Source organism: Curcuma longa, unplaced genomic scaffold (genome assembly GCF_044706935.1).
Source record: "Curcuma longa cultivar G26 ecotype Majalengka, Jawa Barat unplaced genomic scaffold, ITB_CL_G26_1.1 contig_27773, whole genome shotgun sequence".
In the NCBI taxonomy this organism is placed as follows: domain Eukaryota; kingdom Viridiplantae; phylum Streptophyta; class Magnoliopsida; order Zingiberales; family Zingiberaceae; genus Curcuma; species Curcuma longa.
This window is the reverse complement of record NW_027433514.1, coordinates 4,053-21,815: the sequence shown is the minus strand read 5'-3', so window position 1 is coordinate 21,815 and position 17,763 is coordinate 4,053. Positions and strand designations below refer to the sequence as shown.

Below are 17,763 nucleotides of genomic sequence, written 5' to 3'. Positions count from 1 at the left end.
TTTCTGCAGATGTCGCCTAACATTTCATTCAAGCAATTTCAGCTGAGAAAAATATATAATTAGTTGGAAATAATATACAGGTTAATTTAAATGAGAGGCTAGGTCATTATAAATATTTATGGCGCTTTCAAACTTACTTTAAACGAAATAAGTGATCAGTTGCCTCCACACTGAAAAGCATTATTCGCTGCATAATTTAACAATATACTTTAATAAGCTAGCTCTTCGGCAGGAAGAACACATCCTGCGCCAACTAAATTTGGAAAGCATTGGATTAATTTAAGTCCCCCTCTACAAGGGCTCTGAAAAGCAAAAACATTATACTTCAGCTTTATTCACAAAAATACACATTAGATAATGCCTACGTGTCAAAACATACCGCAAAGCCACAAATGTGCCACACTGATCTTTGGAAGAAAAAAAACATAGCCGACAAATGTGCCATAACTGCATCATTTCTGCTCCCATCTTTCCACAAATTTTCTTACTGCATTGATCACACAAAGAGGATTCTCTAGATGTACAGCATGGCCACAATCTGGTACGACAATTGTGTCGAATAGCTTTCGTTGCCGGTGATGGTCAGCTACGGAACAACTCTTGATTTCGCTGCACATCTGCTGTGCAATCTCCCTGAACTTTGTATCCTTTTCTCCCACGATGAAGAGCAGAGGCGTTTGCAAGTGTTTCAAGTCATCCCACAAAGACCTATCATGAATTGGTAAAATATAGCTGATATCATTTCCCCGCTAGCAAATTAACCAGTGGCCAAACCCCAAATTAACCAGAGAACACCCTTGATAATTGAAAAAAACCTTAGCCTTATTAATGATTTTTTAGCACAAAGCATCCCAGATTTTTTTTTTATCTCCATAATAAACTTAAATTTGTCATTGCATGATTGGAAGATCAGCTTTTGGAAGTATTCAAGGCTAAAAATTAATTTTTGGACACGTTGAAGCTTAATATGGCAGGCTTGGGAAGGGTATTTCAAAGTTATGGTGTAAATTTATGAAAATTTTACTGCAAGTCTATTTACATATTGGCTTACATTAGGATTTGGGGACAAAAACAGAACATTAATGAAAGCATGAACGGCCATAGATATGTGAATTTCAGAGCGCAAGCTGATTGACATTATTGCTATGAGAATAGGCATAGAATGACCGGTTTGCAAAGATTACAGCAGGATTTTTATGGATTTGCACTATTGTGAGCTTTGAGCTACCCTAAACCAACCATATCAGAGACTCTGTTGTGCCTTTTAAAAAAAAAAGAAAAAAAAAAACCTACCCCAAATCAGATCTATGGGTATGATCGGTAAAAAAAGAAGTGGGACATTCTTTTGATATTTCTCCAATTAACAAGCGTGAATTTCAGTACAATGCTTCACTAAGTTTATACATGAAAGAGAGTGAAGATATATATAGAGTCAAATAAGAAATCTAATTTAATTTCTTCGTCATAGATGTCAGTGTCAATAAGTAGGGTCATATTTGCTAGAAAAAAATTCTAGGTAATCAGAAAAAGATAAGCTTACAATTGCTTCCCAACGCTTAAGCTCGATAGAACATTTGCAAGACCCTGTATGTCTTTATGCCTGCTACGTGAGCTCTTAATATGGTTGAAGTTAGGATGGCCTCTTAAGCTGAAAATGAAGGAAATATTTGTTAATTAAATGCCTACAAAATTAACATCAGCATACAAGTCTTTCCTCATATTTCAACAAAATCCATTATAAATGTAACAATAATGATACATTTTCAATGAGCAATCGGCTAATGGTCACAATAATATAGCTGCTACAAATTTCAGATTTGGCTACTACGATATAATGTTGCATTTTTCTGTCCGAATAAAAAATTCAAAATATTTGAAAGAGAAGAGAGAAGTTGAAAACCTAAATATTTTATAATGATTATATAAATTTTGATAGTATGACCAGATCTGTATGAATAATACATATCTATATTTTTTATACACTTCCTCACGTGGATTTGAGGATACCTGGAAAAAAACACTACTTCTTGAGGAAAAAAATGTTTAGTTGAAAAGAGTAATTCAACAACAGTTATCACGATGAACAGTAGGTCACTAGTTGAATTATCATTTATAGTATGCCCTTGTGATTCATTTTTTTTTCAATTTGAATTGCAATTATAAGCTACGAGATGCATGAAATAGCAAAACTAAAATACTGACAAAATAAAGTGATCATCTAACTGTTCTACTGTGATACATTACTAAGAAATAACCTTCTCCATAGGATGCCAGTGTACCATAAATCCAGAAAGCACTGCAAACCATGTTCCACTAGAAAGTTTGCCTTTGCTTCATCTTGGGCAACACGGATTCTTTTGGTAGTTCCATTTCTTAACCCTGGGCTTCCCGAGATTATGACAGCTCCAATGACCTTCACAATTTTCATTAACTTCAGCCCTCAAGGCTTAGAATGGAAAGAAGAATAAATACTTAGAATACCTTTTCTTTGTATTTGAGTGCCATGTTTAATGCAATCCTTGCACCCATCGAATAGCCAACAAGAATGACTTTTCCACTAGTGATACCAGAGATCAACTTTAGCAAAATATTTGCAACAGATTCAACAGATAAGTCCAATCTTTGTTTAGAACTCTTATCCACTAGTGATTGAAACTTTGACTCCCCGTGGCCAGGAAGGTCAATGGAAATGCAATGCACACTAGCTGATATACTCCTTATAATTGGGATCCACTCTTCACTTGTACCCAAGAAGCCATGAAGAAAGACAACCGTTCTATTCTGCATCAATGCACACAACATTTAGCTGAAATTATGTTAGGGGAAGAACTTCAATTAATATCGTCACAACTGGAAATCTGATATTGTTAGCTAAAATTTACAAAACAACAATATTTGCCAACTGAAAACATGACGTACAATGTCAAGACAAGAATGAAAGTAGAAAAATGGAACTGCAAAAGCATAGAAGCTACAAATCCAACTCAAATACACTTAAAGAGTAGAAGTCTGACTTATCATCAATATTCACCGCAATTTTCATCACTTTAAGATGCTAATGAGTGAAAAAAAAATACTTAAATGAACCAACGGCCCTGGAAGAAATGTACTTTAACCTGGACTCTTGTAAAAACTATAGAAGTTATGACACTTTTCATGCTGTACTAGGATTATAGTTATAAGATGGGGTATGATTTTGTTCATATTAGTATACTGTGTAATATCCAAGTACTTCAAAAAATGAAGTAATCGTTATTTTATAAAATGCAGCACATATTAGTATACTGTGTCATGTCCAAGTACTTCAAAAAATGGGGTATTCATTTTTTTCATGATTTTATCAAATGCGTCATGGTTTCATTGTACACTAGTTTCCTGTACAACTACTGTTCCCCTCCACAAAGGTAGGTATATTAGATTATTTTGTTGAATCTCCTCGATCCATCCCAGCACTATAACATTTGACATTGCTCTAACGACAATATGCATACATAATATCACACAATAAAATTAGAATATACATGGGAAGAAGAGTTTCCAAAATCTGATGGTTCCATATAAAATTTGTTAATCAAGAACAGTTTATTCCAAAGACACTTTCTATTTCACCAGCACAGTAAAGGCCAAATTCTCATGTCAAAGAACTGAAATGAGGAAGGGGGATAAGTGAAAAGGTGAAAAAAATACAAAACTTATAATTATAACCAAAAATACATTGAAGCGAATTATTATACTAGGTGTCCGCTATGATGACACCTTTAGGAGGCAAGTAATGGAAATGGGGTTACTAATTACTAGAAGCAAGAAATCTTGGTACTAGATAGTAGATGTAGAAACAATCTACATTTTTATGCACTTTACCTTTTTCTCTCTGTCTATAATTAGGCAAATAGTTATTCTAATGAAAAACCAGCTCATCTATTGAAAATAATAGTGCATATATTCTTACATTTATGTTTTGACCAGCCTTCAGAAATTTGAATGAACAGCTAAAAAACTCTCCATCAACTTCAGTTTGATAAGCGCTAGTTTGTTCTTCAGAGTAGCTTTTCTGAATATTTGCTTTGTTGATTTGCACAAGCTTTAAAAAATTCTGAGCTTTCTCAACAGATGCTACCAGTCTGTACCTATCCGATGACATGCAAATATCTATACCACTGGAAGTTACATCTTCCTTCAGCCAATGATATGTTCCGAGGCCATGGGCCATTGCTGCATTTAATTCTCTTCCCTCTATTTTGCAAACTGCAGCATTCTGCCTCTCCAGATAATATGCAAACTGTATATATGCCGACAAACTCACACTGCTTTCAAATGCGCTACTGACAATGGCTATCTTCTTATGCAACTGAGCCCACTTTGCCACTGTAGCTGCATTTTCAAATCCTCCAATAACACTCGGTTTGATAACCTGAGAAACCAAAATGGAATATTATAATGCAACTAATGCAATGAGACAATTCCATTTTACCCCAAGTTTTACTCACAATAGCAACAATTCCTGGATGAGCAAACTTTTCAAGTCCATGAAAGAGATCTCCCTTAAGATTGTCAATTGTCTCATCTAGTGCTACTGGCAAACCACTTTCATCACAAAATTTGAGAATATCCATTTCCCTATTAACAGGTTCCTGAAACAATGAACATAATGAAGGTGATTGATTGGAAGATATAAAAGAATACTCAAAGCACAGTTACAAAATATTCCTCCCTGATAACAAAAAAAAAACACATTGAAAAATTTGTAATGCCGTTGCAATCCCACATTGTTTTTATCTGAAGAAAATGAAGAAGGAGATACACCCTAAATGTAGTATTGGTATAAAAAAAAAATCAGAGAATGGATGGTAGACGAAGAAAGATTCATCTTTTGTCTGGGAATGGCAGATTGCCACACTTTTCCTGTTAGATTCATCCTGGTATTCATCAATTGAACATTTCTAACAATTTTCAGAAAGAAAAAAAGGGCTATTGCTTCTGCTATCCTTCATTTTGCAATGCTGTGCCAAAATAATGTGATGCTTGCTTTGTCTATGGTAAAAGACAAACATATCCAAAGATTCATCTTATTGCCTGGGCATGACAGACACACTTCTCTTACATTAGCATCAATTGGATATTTCTCTAACAATCTTCAAAAGGAAAATGGGGTATGCTCGCTTCCATATTATTATGTCTGTACCAAAATAATGTTTGCTTTGTCAATGGTAAAAGACCACACACAGTCATCAGAGGCAATGCATACCATAAATATTTACTTTTTCTTCTATGTTTATAAATAAGTAAACTTGATCTGACTTCTTAACAAAGCTGATGCATGTTGTATATATACTACACCGTTGGTGGAAAATTATAAAGTCATGTCCATGCTATCAATATTAATGCAGAACAAAGATAGAATGCTCAAATTATTATTTGGAAGCAATACTGTGAATAAATCAAGAATGAGAAATACTTCTTGTTTTCTGTTGTTGGGTTGGATTCATAGGTCTAATGAGAAATATCACTAAGCCATATTTCATACAGAACCTTAATCTCCCTTTTAGCAATCTTATAATTCATTATTTTTTAATCACAGGCATTGATCCAGTATATGGATCAGTGACGTACTCATCTGATTTGCATGTTTGTTATCTTCCACTTTTCATGGTATACCCCATGCAATATTCCTTAATCTTCCACATTCAACCATACTGAAAACAAATTCCTTCCTAATAATGGACTCTCAAAAAGGCACATGGTAAGGCAACACTATTTAACAAAATATTGAAGAAATACCCTTTCGGCATTCTGATAGTTTGACTTAGGTTATAGATAAGACTAGAAGCATTGCACATTCTGGTCATGTTGATTCTTGCTAAGAGCAGTGATGATTAAAAGATGGCCAATCCTAATGGTACATTCTTTGTGTAAAAGTAAACTGTCATATCGGACCTCCAACAAATTCCAAAGGGAACACCACTTTTGATACTCAAAAAGTTTGTCAATATAATTAGGGTTTGTAACAATGTCATACCTCAATGAATTGCAAGTTGAAATATTTTACACAAGATCCAAATTGCAATGCCTCCTCATATGTCCATTTCCGGTTTGCATCAACACGGATGTTGACTTTGTAACCAACCACTTGCCTGATGACTCGGATGACTTCTACATCTTCAAAAGGATTTTTTCTTCGTGCTACCTGTAGAACTTCCAGAACATCACACATTCTTGACATCTAAGTATCTAACTATAGTAAAACATTCAAAAATTTGCTAATTATGCTATTTCAGTTAGTAAGTATGCAAACTGGACCGGAGAATAACATGATATGTGGTTCTCTCTTCAATCACCTCTTTCATTGTGCCACATAGGTATGTACTGACTCCAGTAGACTTGGCTACACAATTGTGCCCCTCTACATGGCCTCTCTTGTGAACCTCAATGACAAGGAACTGAGAGCTAACCTTGTGAAGCTCTGATGTAATATGGGTACACCATGTTCTTTGTGAGTCCAATTAATCCTCATACACGTACCTACAGGTGCTGGCATAGTAACATAGTATTTTGATCTGAGGTTATTTTGGAGTATAGACTGGCTGCCAATTCTGTTGGCAGTCTTTCACGAGGAAACCAAAATTGGATAGCTTGACATTTATACTATAAAATAAGCAAACTATTGTGTACCTAAAAATTAAGACCAATTGGAATTAAAATGCTGATGCAAAATAATCAGTTGGTAAAACATACCATTTCAGTTAGTTTTTTCTTTAGAACCCATGGGTTGAATTATTGTGCAACGCTGCATAACACAATGCTACCTTACATAATTAAATATATCATTTCAGTAAATTATCCAAACCCCTAATTGATCGGCACGAGTGGTCAATCCAATGTCGACCTTCCAATCATACCATCCTGAGTGACACTATGGCACACATCTATACGCAAAAAGATCAAGCAATGTGTTTGTTATTTTTTTTAACCTTGTTTCTCCAAAATTATTTAATTGATTATCTAATTCCTATATTCTTATTTTTGTTATGGAGTAACAAGTAGAAAAAAAGTATAAGTAAAATTTTACATGAACTTATTTTGACACACATTGAAGTAAAATTATTTTTACTAAACCAATTTTAATTCAACTACCTAATTGAGATAGGGTTATTAAAAGTAGAAAATCTAAATGAAGAGAATTAAATGAGTAAAACCCATTTGGATGCTTCTTGGGACTTGCTTTAACACATTACAAAATCTGTCAAGTATCGATATGATAGTATAATAAAATTTTAATTCAATTAATCATCTAATGGTCATAATTTTATTTTCAAAAGTTAAAATATTTCATAGCTTATTGTTCTGAAATTTTACTATAAAAGACTTTTTAAAATTGCTATAGACTTATATTTGAAGTAATTAAAGCTAAGGTAAGTGGATGAAGACTATAACTAAAAGTTAATTGAATTCATCTCGGCATTATAGGGGATGTGCCAATGCATGCCGAGTGATGACACAACATCACCATTATATTGATCCAGTCAAGACTGAAATTACGTTATGACACAGGATATTAAACCTAGTAGAAACCTCATCAACTAGCTGAGACAACAATATCATATATTACTTTGTTCGAACCAATAGGAAACACTGCTAATGTAAATTATCTCTTGCTAAAGATCACGACTATTATCACACAAATTCGGATATCAATTTCTAGTACCTTCAGTTTTATTGTGTTGAAACCCTCATCAACTAATTGGAACACAACATCAGCTATCTCTTTTGGTGAACCACTATGATCAATGAGAGCACAAATCTCTATCTGTTTTGGCCCATCATTACCATCTGCATCCAACTGAGGTTCAACTGAGGAGCTCCTATAACCAGAGATCACATCAAAGAAACTGGATGCTTCATTCATTGCCAGGGTATTGAGGATAGCCATCTCCAATCCACACTTAACACTCGGAAATATGGACGAGGCCTGGGATAAAAATAGTATTAATACAAGAGTATTTACGCAACAAGAACATAATATTACTAAAAAAAATGTGGTATATAGATATTTGTATACACAACTGGTATTGCTAAGGATCTCCAAATCCATTCAGAAAATGAGCCTCTGAGCAATGGAATAAAACTTATGTTTGATCCTACCAACTTATGCGCCAAAAATCTTAGCTGCTCTTCAACATCTAAAAGATCCTCTGCATGGATTTCAATTGGGGCAACCTGTTGAAAATATTAAAAGTAAAATAATTACAACATTAGTCTGAGAAACATATCCTTACAAAACCTATTATGTTCTTTTAATTGCGAAAGATGACTAACATATATACATGAAAAGTAGAAAGATATGACAAAACATTGTTTATCAGTGAAGGGAGAGTATGTATGAGGCACATACTAGATATGGAGGATTTAAGCACACGATATTCTCATGACAATAGTTTGAAATTAATTTTTTGAGTCAGCATATTTACATAAGAATAACTTGGGAATTAATAACAAACCTCGCCCAGTCCTACAATATTATTGTCCAAATATATTCTTAGGATAAAGCCTTCATGGAAGAATCTCTTCATTTCACCATTTAATAAACTTGAAGTCAGTGGAGCACAAAGTTGGATTCTGTCACAAACATAAAAAAATATTCATAACATAGGTTCTCAATCTAATTCTATGATCAGAGACATATATATCAAGCTAATAAAGGGCAAGCACAAAAGAAAATGCATGACAGACTTGCCTATACAATGAGTATTCCACCTTGTGGATTTTGTGGGTAAGGTGATTTTCCATGTTTGTTAATAGGAAGTTCAGTGTCTGATTTGCAGCTTCAGAAGAAAATTTGTTTATTATTCTACAACAACAAAAATGTATTATTCTGAAGGGAAAAAAATCACAAAATCTCAGTTCTTTCAAAATGGAAATAACTATATTTTTTACAAAAAAAAAAGACTATCTTGGCAGGAAAAAACCTGTGAAAATTGGCATTTTCCACAATATTACTCTCGACTTCAATCACGCGGTCATACTGCTCCTGCTGAGATTTGGATAAAGCATTTTGAAGTTCAGACATCGTCCGCACTAAAAAATGTTTCACACTACAAAATCCAAACAACTAATAAGCTGAACAAGTAAGCAAACAAATGAGAAAACAGAGTAAGAGACTAGAGTTTACTTTGAGAAAGAATATACAAAGCATTACCTATGGGCAGTACAGAGTCTTTCTATTGAGATATTATGACATGTGTAGAAGAACTTGTTCAGTACATCAGGATTAGCTCTTTCTGCAATTGGTAAAAGACTGAAAATTCCACCACCATGATTGTTTATCACAACAACAGTTAAGGGTTTCCGCTTCACCCTATATGAAGAAAGACAATTAAGAAAATTTTTGATTTGGGTGGCTAATAAGAAGAAAAGGGAGAATCAGTACCACAACAATAACAACAACAACCAAGCCTTGTCCCATTAGATAGAGTCGGCTATATGGATCCTTCTACGCCATTGGGCTCTATCCCCTATTATATCATAATTTATATTTAAATAAATTTTATCTTATTTTATTATTGCTAATCAAATCTTTTTAATCTTCTCTTTCTCGTTTGATGTGCATATTTGTCATAGTTTTACATCGTCTAACTGGAGCATTTATTGGTCATCTAAGTACATGTCAAAAAAAAAAAAAAAAAAAGAAGAGGAGAATCAGTATTCTATCAAATTTCCAAGCAGAGCTTAAAATGCTGGTTCAATTGTGGATTGAGAGACATGGATTGCCCAGTTTCAGGACTAAAGGTGCTATGTGTAGTGTACCACTGTAGATTGCTTGAGACTAAGTGGTGCCCAAATCCAATTGATATAAATAATCAATTATGGACGATGGATTTGTAATTACTGTAAAGATTCTGGTTATTACATGATGGTTTGATCCCACCACATTACTGCCTCCACCTCCAGATAATTGCAATGGTATAAATATAGATGTTGTCCGATGAGTATACAGATATTTTTAGCTATCATATGTTGATATCATCCTATGATACCTCTCCCACCTCATTGAGGTTGCCGTTCATACTCCATCCACCTCTACCCTTAATTTCTTTTATAGCACTGAAGATATTTGATCTTTGTGGCAACGCACTATGTTGCTATATAAATACAACCAACGCACTGAAGATATTTGATCTTGGATATATAGTCTATGGTGGGGAGATATGCAGGTGAGGCTACATATTGCCAGTGCTACTCCTAGGCCATTATATATCTATCATCTTCGTCATCAAGCTGTGTATCTCCCAACCATCCGAGGAATACTTCTAAGCCATTAAATATAATTTCTGTTTAGGCATCATTGTCTAAGTTACTACTTGGAATAAAGAACATTTTTCATGTGATTCATGTCATCCTAAAGAATAAAAACTACTCAATAGAAGGCTTCAGAACTAAATGAGATTTTCATAATATTCAAACAATATTGCCTGTCAGTTGTTATTCTTGAATAGATAGGTCAACACCTTTCATTAAGAATTGCCAAGCCATTTGTATCATGAAGAAAAGATACATCACCAATCAAGCAAAGTACCTGAACAAGAGCAATATAAACAACATATCAATCTAAGAGGAGATAGCTTATTTCACTACTTTTAATGGCAGTGTCTTCACTAGTCATCCCTTAAAGCAACAAGGGCTTCCATTATGATAAAATAAGCAAATCTAGGTTAGACTTGAGCAAGTTGAGCCTAAATCCATGAGAAGCTAATAAGTTTAGATTTGTGAGACAATTGAAAAGTACACCTCAAGCAGAGAATCAATTGTAGTGGACGGGACAATTGCATCTTAAGTATTCATGGTGTAGTAGGATAAATTTTTGTTCTTCAATTGGTGATTTCATGGGAATACAATTTACAAGCATTTGGTGGGTCATATTGTGAGAGATACAAAAAATGAAAGTTGTAATTTTACTCGAATGAATAGAACAATGAGCTGAAGTGCCTCTCATAATATTCAGGCAAAGTAAATTAGGTGTGCTTGAAATCAAAAAAGCAGAAACAAACAAAATAATATTTTAAACCAAGTAGGGCAAATCAAATAGGATGAAAACAAATATCTTAAATCAGCATGTTTTATGGGATCACTTTATTTTATATTGGGTTGTTTTTATTTGCACCGTTTTCCCAAGCCAAAAGGAATACAAGTCAACGTGAGTAAATTGGAAATCATGATCAGTTCTTCCTGTGATGAGCATAAGTACAAACCAGTTCATTGAGGGAAGTAATTAGGGGAGACAATGTTGTAACGGTAACTACATCCTTAATATGTGGGGGTTTAGAGGGGAGTGAGGACACCAAACTTGAACAAACATGAACGATGGCTTCTGACACCAAACTTGAACATCAACAGACAAATACAAAGATCAGAAAGTTCTCAGTAAGATAGTTGTTCCGGGAATAATCCGAGGGGCCCATGGTCAGACTCAAGTCCAAGTCTGGTCCCACCACACGGGCCCAGTCCGTTGTATTTACTAACTTGATTGGCCAAGTCACCCACTACTGAAGCACACCCGTCCGGCCATCCACGCGCCGACTCCCTCCATTCAGCCATCCACGCGCCGACTCCTTCCATTCGGCCATCCACGCGCCGACTCCCTCCATTCGGCCATCCACGCACCAAGTCCTTACATTCGGCCATCCACGCGCCGAATCGCCCATTCGGCAGCAACTTATCCCCCATTCGGCTATCTACTAGCCGAATCCCCCATTCGGCTATCTACTAGCCGAATCCCTCCGTTCGGCGATGACCTCGCCGAATCCCTCCATTCGACAATGATCTAACCGAATCCCTTCTCATACGTCTGATAATGCACTGTGCTGACTAAGTGCCCTGGTACGCCTCATCATGATCTCTGACAAGCCCACGCCCCCATCAATTAATGCTATCTCTCCGCGGCCTGCCCGCTGCATGCTTGGATGGTGACAAGATAATACTTTACCGGCGATGGGACAAGGAACTAGATTGTTCCTGCCACTCATTAATCATGATGAGACATTCCTTAAATGATGACGTGACAGGCAAGCACGCTCATCTCCCCTTTAAAACGACCACTGCTCTCCACAGGTAAGGCGGGGGAACTCTTACTCTCTTTTACGCTCAAGTTCTTCTGCTACTGTTCACCTTCTTCCTTCCACTGCTGTCCCTGACTTGAGCGTCGGAGTGGTCCCGCCAGGGCACCCCCCTAGCCTTCCCACTGACGTTCCCTGTGTTTGCAGACTGTTCTTGGAGCTTCTGCTGATCTTCATCGGCTCCGGTGAAGTCACAGGCGACCCTGAAGCCACCATCACCCGTAGCTCCGTCCACTGTTCAACTCCTGCAGCAAGGAGGCTCGGTGACGTGTCTTCAGAGGCTGTTCTTGGAGCTTCTGCTGGTCTTCATCGGCTCCAATGAAGTCACAGGCGACCCTGAAGCCACCATCACCCGTAGCTCCGTCCACTGTTCAACTCCTGCAGCGAGGAGGCCCGGTGACGTGTCCAGAGGCAGTTCTCAACCGGAACAATAGTAAATACTTTATGAAACCAGAAATTACACTAATTCCAATTTAATTGACAAAAAAAAATATAGACCATTGTTTCATAACATGAAAGGGGCTTGTGGAGCAACAAAGAAGTTCCTTGAAGGCACTTTTATGAAAAAATTCAGAATGTATGCATAAAATATTAAGCATTCTCTGCCTCCTTTTTTTGGGCACAATAAACAGGTAGATCTAAAACAAATATCACAATTGAAATTGAATGTGTATAGGGTTCTTAGCTTGGGGGAAGCCCTGGGAAACAAACCAACAAACTAAGGCTGCAATAGTTGGAAGCAATGGGTAATCTAAATTAAGGTATTATTCCATTATCGGTGATTACAAGGCCTTTGTCCTCATATGAGATAAATGACTATGAAAGAGCATTGAAGAGTTAACTTGATATTTAATCAAGAACACCTAAAGGAATTAAAGAGAAACCAATGAGAATTAGTGATAATTTGGTGTAAAAAGAACAAGAGAATTATCTTGCTATGATGATGGTTTCTTTTTCCTTCATGAGATATTATATCTTGCACATTCCCTTTTGTGCTTAGCTCCAGTTTCTTTGATCTATCAGGTTACAAAGTTGAAGAGACTACTTGAGGTTGGACTTTCTTTAGTTTAGGTCATGCTCAAAGATACTTGGACTACATTAGAGACAGGTTCTTGTGTCATGTCTTATTTCTGTTTATCTATTTATATAGACAACGTCATTATTGTTGCATGCATTTTATTTTTCCTTTTGGTATGTTCTTTAGTCACATGAATGTACTCACATTATGTTAACACAAATTCCACCAAACCAAAATGTTAATAAAGTATGTATTGACACATGGTACACTGATCAACCACTATAGCACCTAGTTTGGCCAAACAAAGAAACTCCAACAAAGAATGAGATATTAAACCTTGCCTTGAGCTACTGTAGAGAAACATGTGATATCCTCTGCCTCTAGCTATACTAGATAATGAACAACATGGATCTCTTTTTTGGAAGTGAAAAGAGTACTATCTAAATTGTTTAACAAGAGTTTCCTTTATTTCATTTTCTCCTTGTTTTGTTGGTGCAATCAAATAAATTACTTACATGCTTGTTGCATCCAACTGCAAAACCAACAGCTGTGCTAAGCACTCCATCAATACCACTTGCACCTCTGTTTCCAGCCACCCGAAAACCCTGAAACTCTCCGTCCAAATTTGACACTGTTTTATAATCATAGCTCATAGAACTCAACCAGCCTTTCCCATACATGTCTATGTCTCTAATGACCATGCTATTCCCTATAAACAAGGAAGTGTCTTCGTTGAGTACTTCCCCAATTACATGTGCAACATATGGCTCTGTAAGAAAGCATTTTGAGTAAATTTGAAATGCTATCTCCTGTGCAACCTGTGACAATGAATGTGAATTAGAGACCAATGATGCAAATGCATTCCAAGAAGATAAAGAAATTTCTCTTGAAATTACTATAAGTAAAATATAATCACCTGAGATGCATGAAAAGAAATATTATAACAGAAATAGTTGGTTATTTATGTCCAAGAGAAGCAGCATAAGTCCTTTTGTAGTCATGATAAAACATGTGTTGTAAATTCAAAAAGTAATCCTACAAATATTGCTAGGGAAGTGATAATGAAGCTATAAAACAACACAGGCCCTGATTTTGTCACCTAAGAGGTCACGATAGACATCAAATACCACCATGATAAACACCAAAAATTTCAAATATTTGTTAAGATAATAATTTAGCTTTCATAGGTAAGTGCAGACCTGGCGAAGTTCAGGGTGTTATAATAAGGGTAATCATCTACATATTCTAAAATAAGCAAGCAACATGAAGGGTTTTAACAGTGCGCAAACTCGGTATGATGGATCTACATACCAATCCTTGATGACATGATATATGGCAACAACCGGCTGACATTCAATTATATGGATGCAATAGACAATCTTTGCAATTAAGTGTTTGTCCACAATCCTCTTGCAAGAGGAAGGAAACAATCTAATAATATGCTTCAGGCCACAATCATAAAAAAAGATCAAGCTTGAACATGATTAAGAAATAAAATATCTGGTCTCTTGAATAAATAGAACTCAAAAAAATTTAAAAGGATGCAGATTCATACTGCTGCATTCAATTTGTTAAGATAAGTGCTCCATCTTCCAGCCTTTCTTGGGAATTGAATCTTCTGTAAAATGTGAGTAAACTCAATAATGGTGCTTTGAACTCTGTGAGTCACTATATGTGAAGGGTCATGACGGCATGGGAATTTGTCAACCAAGATATATGAAGATGGAGAACAAAACTCTAGGAATTGGCTAATCCTTTTGCTTGTAATTCTTCTTCCAAGCTGTCATTGTTGCACAACAGAACCTCAATATTAAATCAATACACCCATGGACATAGATAAATATAATTATTTGTGCACATAACTTGGGTGTGAAAATATAAACAGCAATACCCACTTAAAGTAAGCAAAACCAACTAGTCCCAGACAGCACAAGTGCTAAAATTATGCACCGTAGAATCAAATGACGATAAGAAATTGTGAGGTCTTCTTTAAAGATGCATATGGTGACATGCTTAATATCAGAATATGGCTTTTCAAAATGCACTTTATGCATGTGCGAAGCTATTATCAGCAATCTCTATTATACACCTAGAGAAAATTCAGTAAAATCCAGAGAAGAATAAAGATGATCAGAAGTACCTGAAGAACTACATCTGGATGTGCCCAGCTCCTGACCGAGTCCGACAGTAGAGCGTGATCCATATGATCAATAAATAAGAACTTCATCTCAGAAAATGAACTTAATACTCTACGCAACCTTAGACCGGACATGATATCACAGACAACTGGCCATGATAAATGTTTAATCAAAAGAGATGATGCAAAAATTTCATCTTCATTCTCAATAGCACCAATTAGGAGTAGTCCCCTTTCAGCCCTCTGTATTATTGATGTAACCTCAGCAAGTTGGGAGTTGCAATTATTGGATGCAAAGAGAAGTTGCATAGTGATATACTTAGTGTATGGCTCTGTCTTTGATAACCACGAATCTAATCCTTTTAAACAGTCTATTTTCCATTCTTTTGGACTATCTTCTAGTGGTTCTCTAAAGGGACAATTAATATGAACAGGACCAAATGGTACTTGAGTTGCATAATGCAGGGCTGAGTCAATAGTTGTCAAAATCATTCTCACAGGAACTTGATCTGTTGCTGCAGGAAGACCAAAGAACTTTGCAAACTTTCCAAAGTGGTTCACCTAAAGATACATAGAAAGACCACATATGAAAAATATATATATATAGATGCATCTATTTTGATAAGAATAAGATTAACAATGTGTAGTTCTGCCACTAGCCGTTTTCAACCAGCTAAAGATATCTGAAAATTAAATCACTACTGGTAAAAAAAGAGAAGCCCGGTGCATGAAACTCCCACCAATATGGGGTCTCAAGGAAGGATCTATTGTATGTAGTCTTATCCTATTTTGCAAGAGGTTGTTTCAGAGAAAATTTAAATCACTACTGATGTGGATAAAATTATTCATCACTCCTAAAGGAATTTGAATGGGTGACGCATGTATTCTAAAATGGTCAACAATGAAAATGGATTCCATCCGTGTGCACCAATGAGAGGGTGAAACCTTTATAGCTAAATTTCTTGTAATTTACTTTGATGGTCTTGATCTACAATAAGACACGATACACCCACTTGGAACACATTCACTTTATCTTGAGACCCTTATGGCTAAAATATTGTTTGTTAGCGTGAAAAAGTGCTCCTTTCCACCTCATGTTCTCTTCCTATATTCAATTACAATTTTAACAAAATCAAATTTGATAGTATTATTTAACTACAATAAGGAGTTCTTTTCTATTATCCAAGCCCTTAGACATTGACATTAGTATCTACTAATTAGTGAATTCATCTTGCACACATTGACACTAGTATCTACTAATTAGTGAATTCATCTTGCACACCAACCGTAAGGCATTGAGCTTCATCCAATCCCAAAAGAAATTAAGTGCAAGCCATGATAGATGGTTTAAATTCCCTCAAGAATATAGCTTTGACCTAGTGTAGACAATAAATCCCCTAATCCACTAAGTCGTGAATAGTCACAATACACATAATGAGCAAAACAGTAGTAGGATTTAACCACCCTAAAGATGAGTGCATCACTTTTTGGGACCAGGATAATTTTTCATGATGTTGAGAGCTATCAAATTTAGATGACTTTCTGATCAAAGGATGTTACCCATTTAGGGGTATGCAATTATGCACCTAAGACATCTCTTAGAGATACGGAAATATATGCTACAAGGGTGGGCTACAAGGGTGGTCTAGCTGACACTTTGGAATGTCACTTTTAGACATCAAGTGTTGACATGAAATGATACTCATCAACCTAATTGACACAACGACACAAGAAGTCAGCATGATTGACACAACGACACAAGAGGCATTGTCTCAGAACGCCGAGTTGTATCCAATTTCAATAATTTATCAGAACGATATGTTTTGACCATTTTGCCAAGTACAACACAAGATTTCACACCATGATTTGAACATAACAATTACTCATAATTCCATGTTAAAATAACAAAGCATTTAGACCAGATGGTACACCAAGACCCATATACCAATGTTGACTTACTAAATGAAAACAAAATGAGCTTCACAGTAATGAAAATTGCCCATTGCAGAACAATAGAAAACTAAAGGAGACAAACTATCAAGCTACCAGGCAAGGATGCCACATGTGCACTTTCAAACACTTGATCCTGAAGAATTTCTGAATGAATTAAAGTGGCATGACAAGAGGAATCCAAGAATAATGGTGTAAAGACAAAATCAGAACCTGATCAATAGATTGGTTTGCTCCTGCATCATGCAGCTCTGGAGGGCGATCAGCTGTTAATAAAATAAGAGGAGTAAAATCATGATGAGCCTCCACAACCTGTGTATAATATGTGAAGCAGAACTTAGGTTCTTTGATATATATAACAAAGAAATGAGAAAAAGAAAATGCAAGCTGGAAGTTTAACATCAAAGGGAGAACAAACATTTTAACAAAAAGGAAAACAAAACTTAGATTTACAGTTGAAAGATATTGGAGAGAGAAAATTTTGAGATTTTTGTAGAATCTCAATATTAAACTTCAAGAGTACCATAATTAATTTCTCACCGCAGGAAGAA

General features: G+C 35.7%; 1 protein-coding gene across 1 annotated transcript; it reads right to left on the bottom strand.

The window, feature by feature from the left end:
- Nucleotides 1-290: 290 nt before the first annotated feature.
- On the bottom strand, nt 291-15,471 carry LOC141819098 (protein PHYLLO, chloroplastic). The gene is made up of 16 exons (XM_074706465.1): nt 15,266-15,471; nt 14,681-14,905; nt 13,641-13,943; nt 10,503-10,570; nt 9,194-9,352; nt 8,964-9,089; nt 8,496-8,613; nt 8,062-8,214; nt 7,703-7,966; nt 6,017-6,184; nt 4,488-4,631; nt 3,950-4,411; nt 2,482-2,781; nt 2,256-2,413; nt 1,541-1,648; nt 291-708 (listed from the first exon to the last, which is right to left on the bottom strand). The coding sequence occupies exons 1-16, from the start codon at nt 15,395-15,397 to the stop codon at nt 453-455; spliced, it is 3,144 nt and encodes a 1,047-aa protein (XP_074562566.1). The 5' UTR covers nt 15,398-15,471; the 3' UTR covers nt 291-452.
- Nucleotides 15,472-17,763: the final 2,292 nt, after the last annotated feature.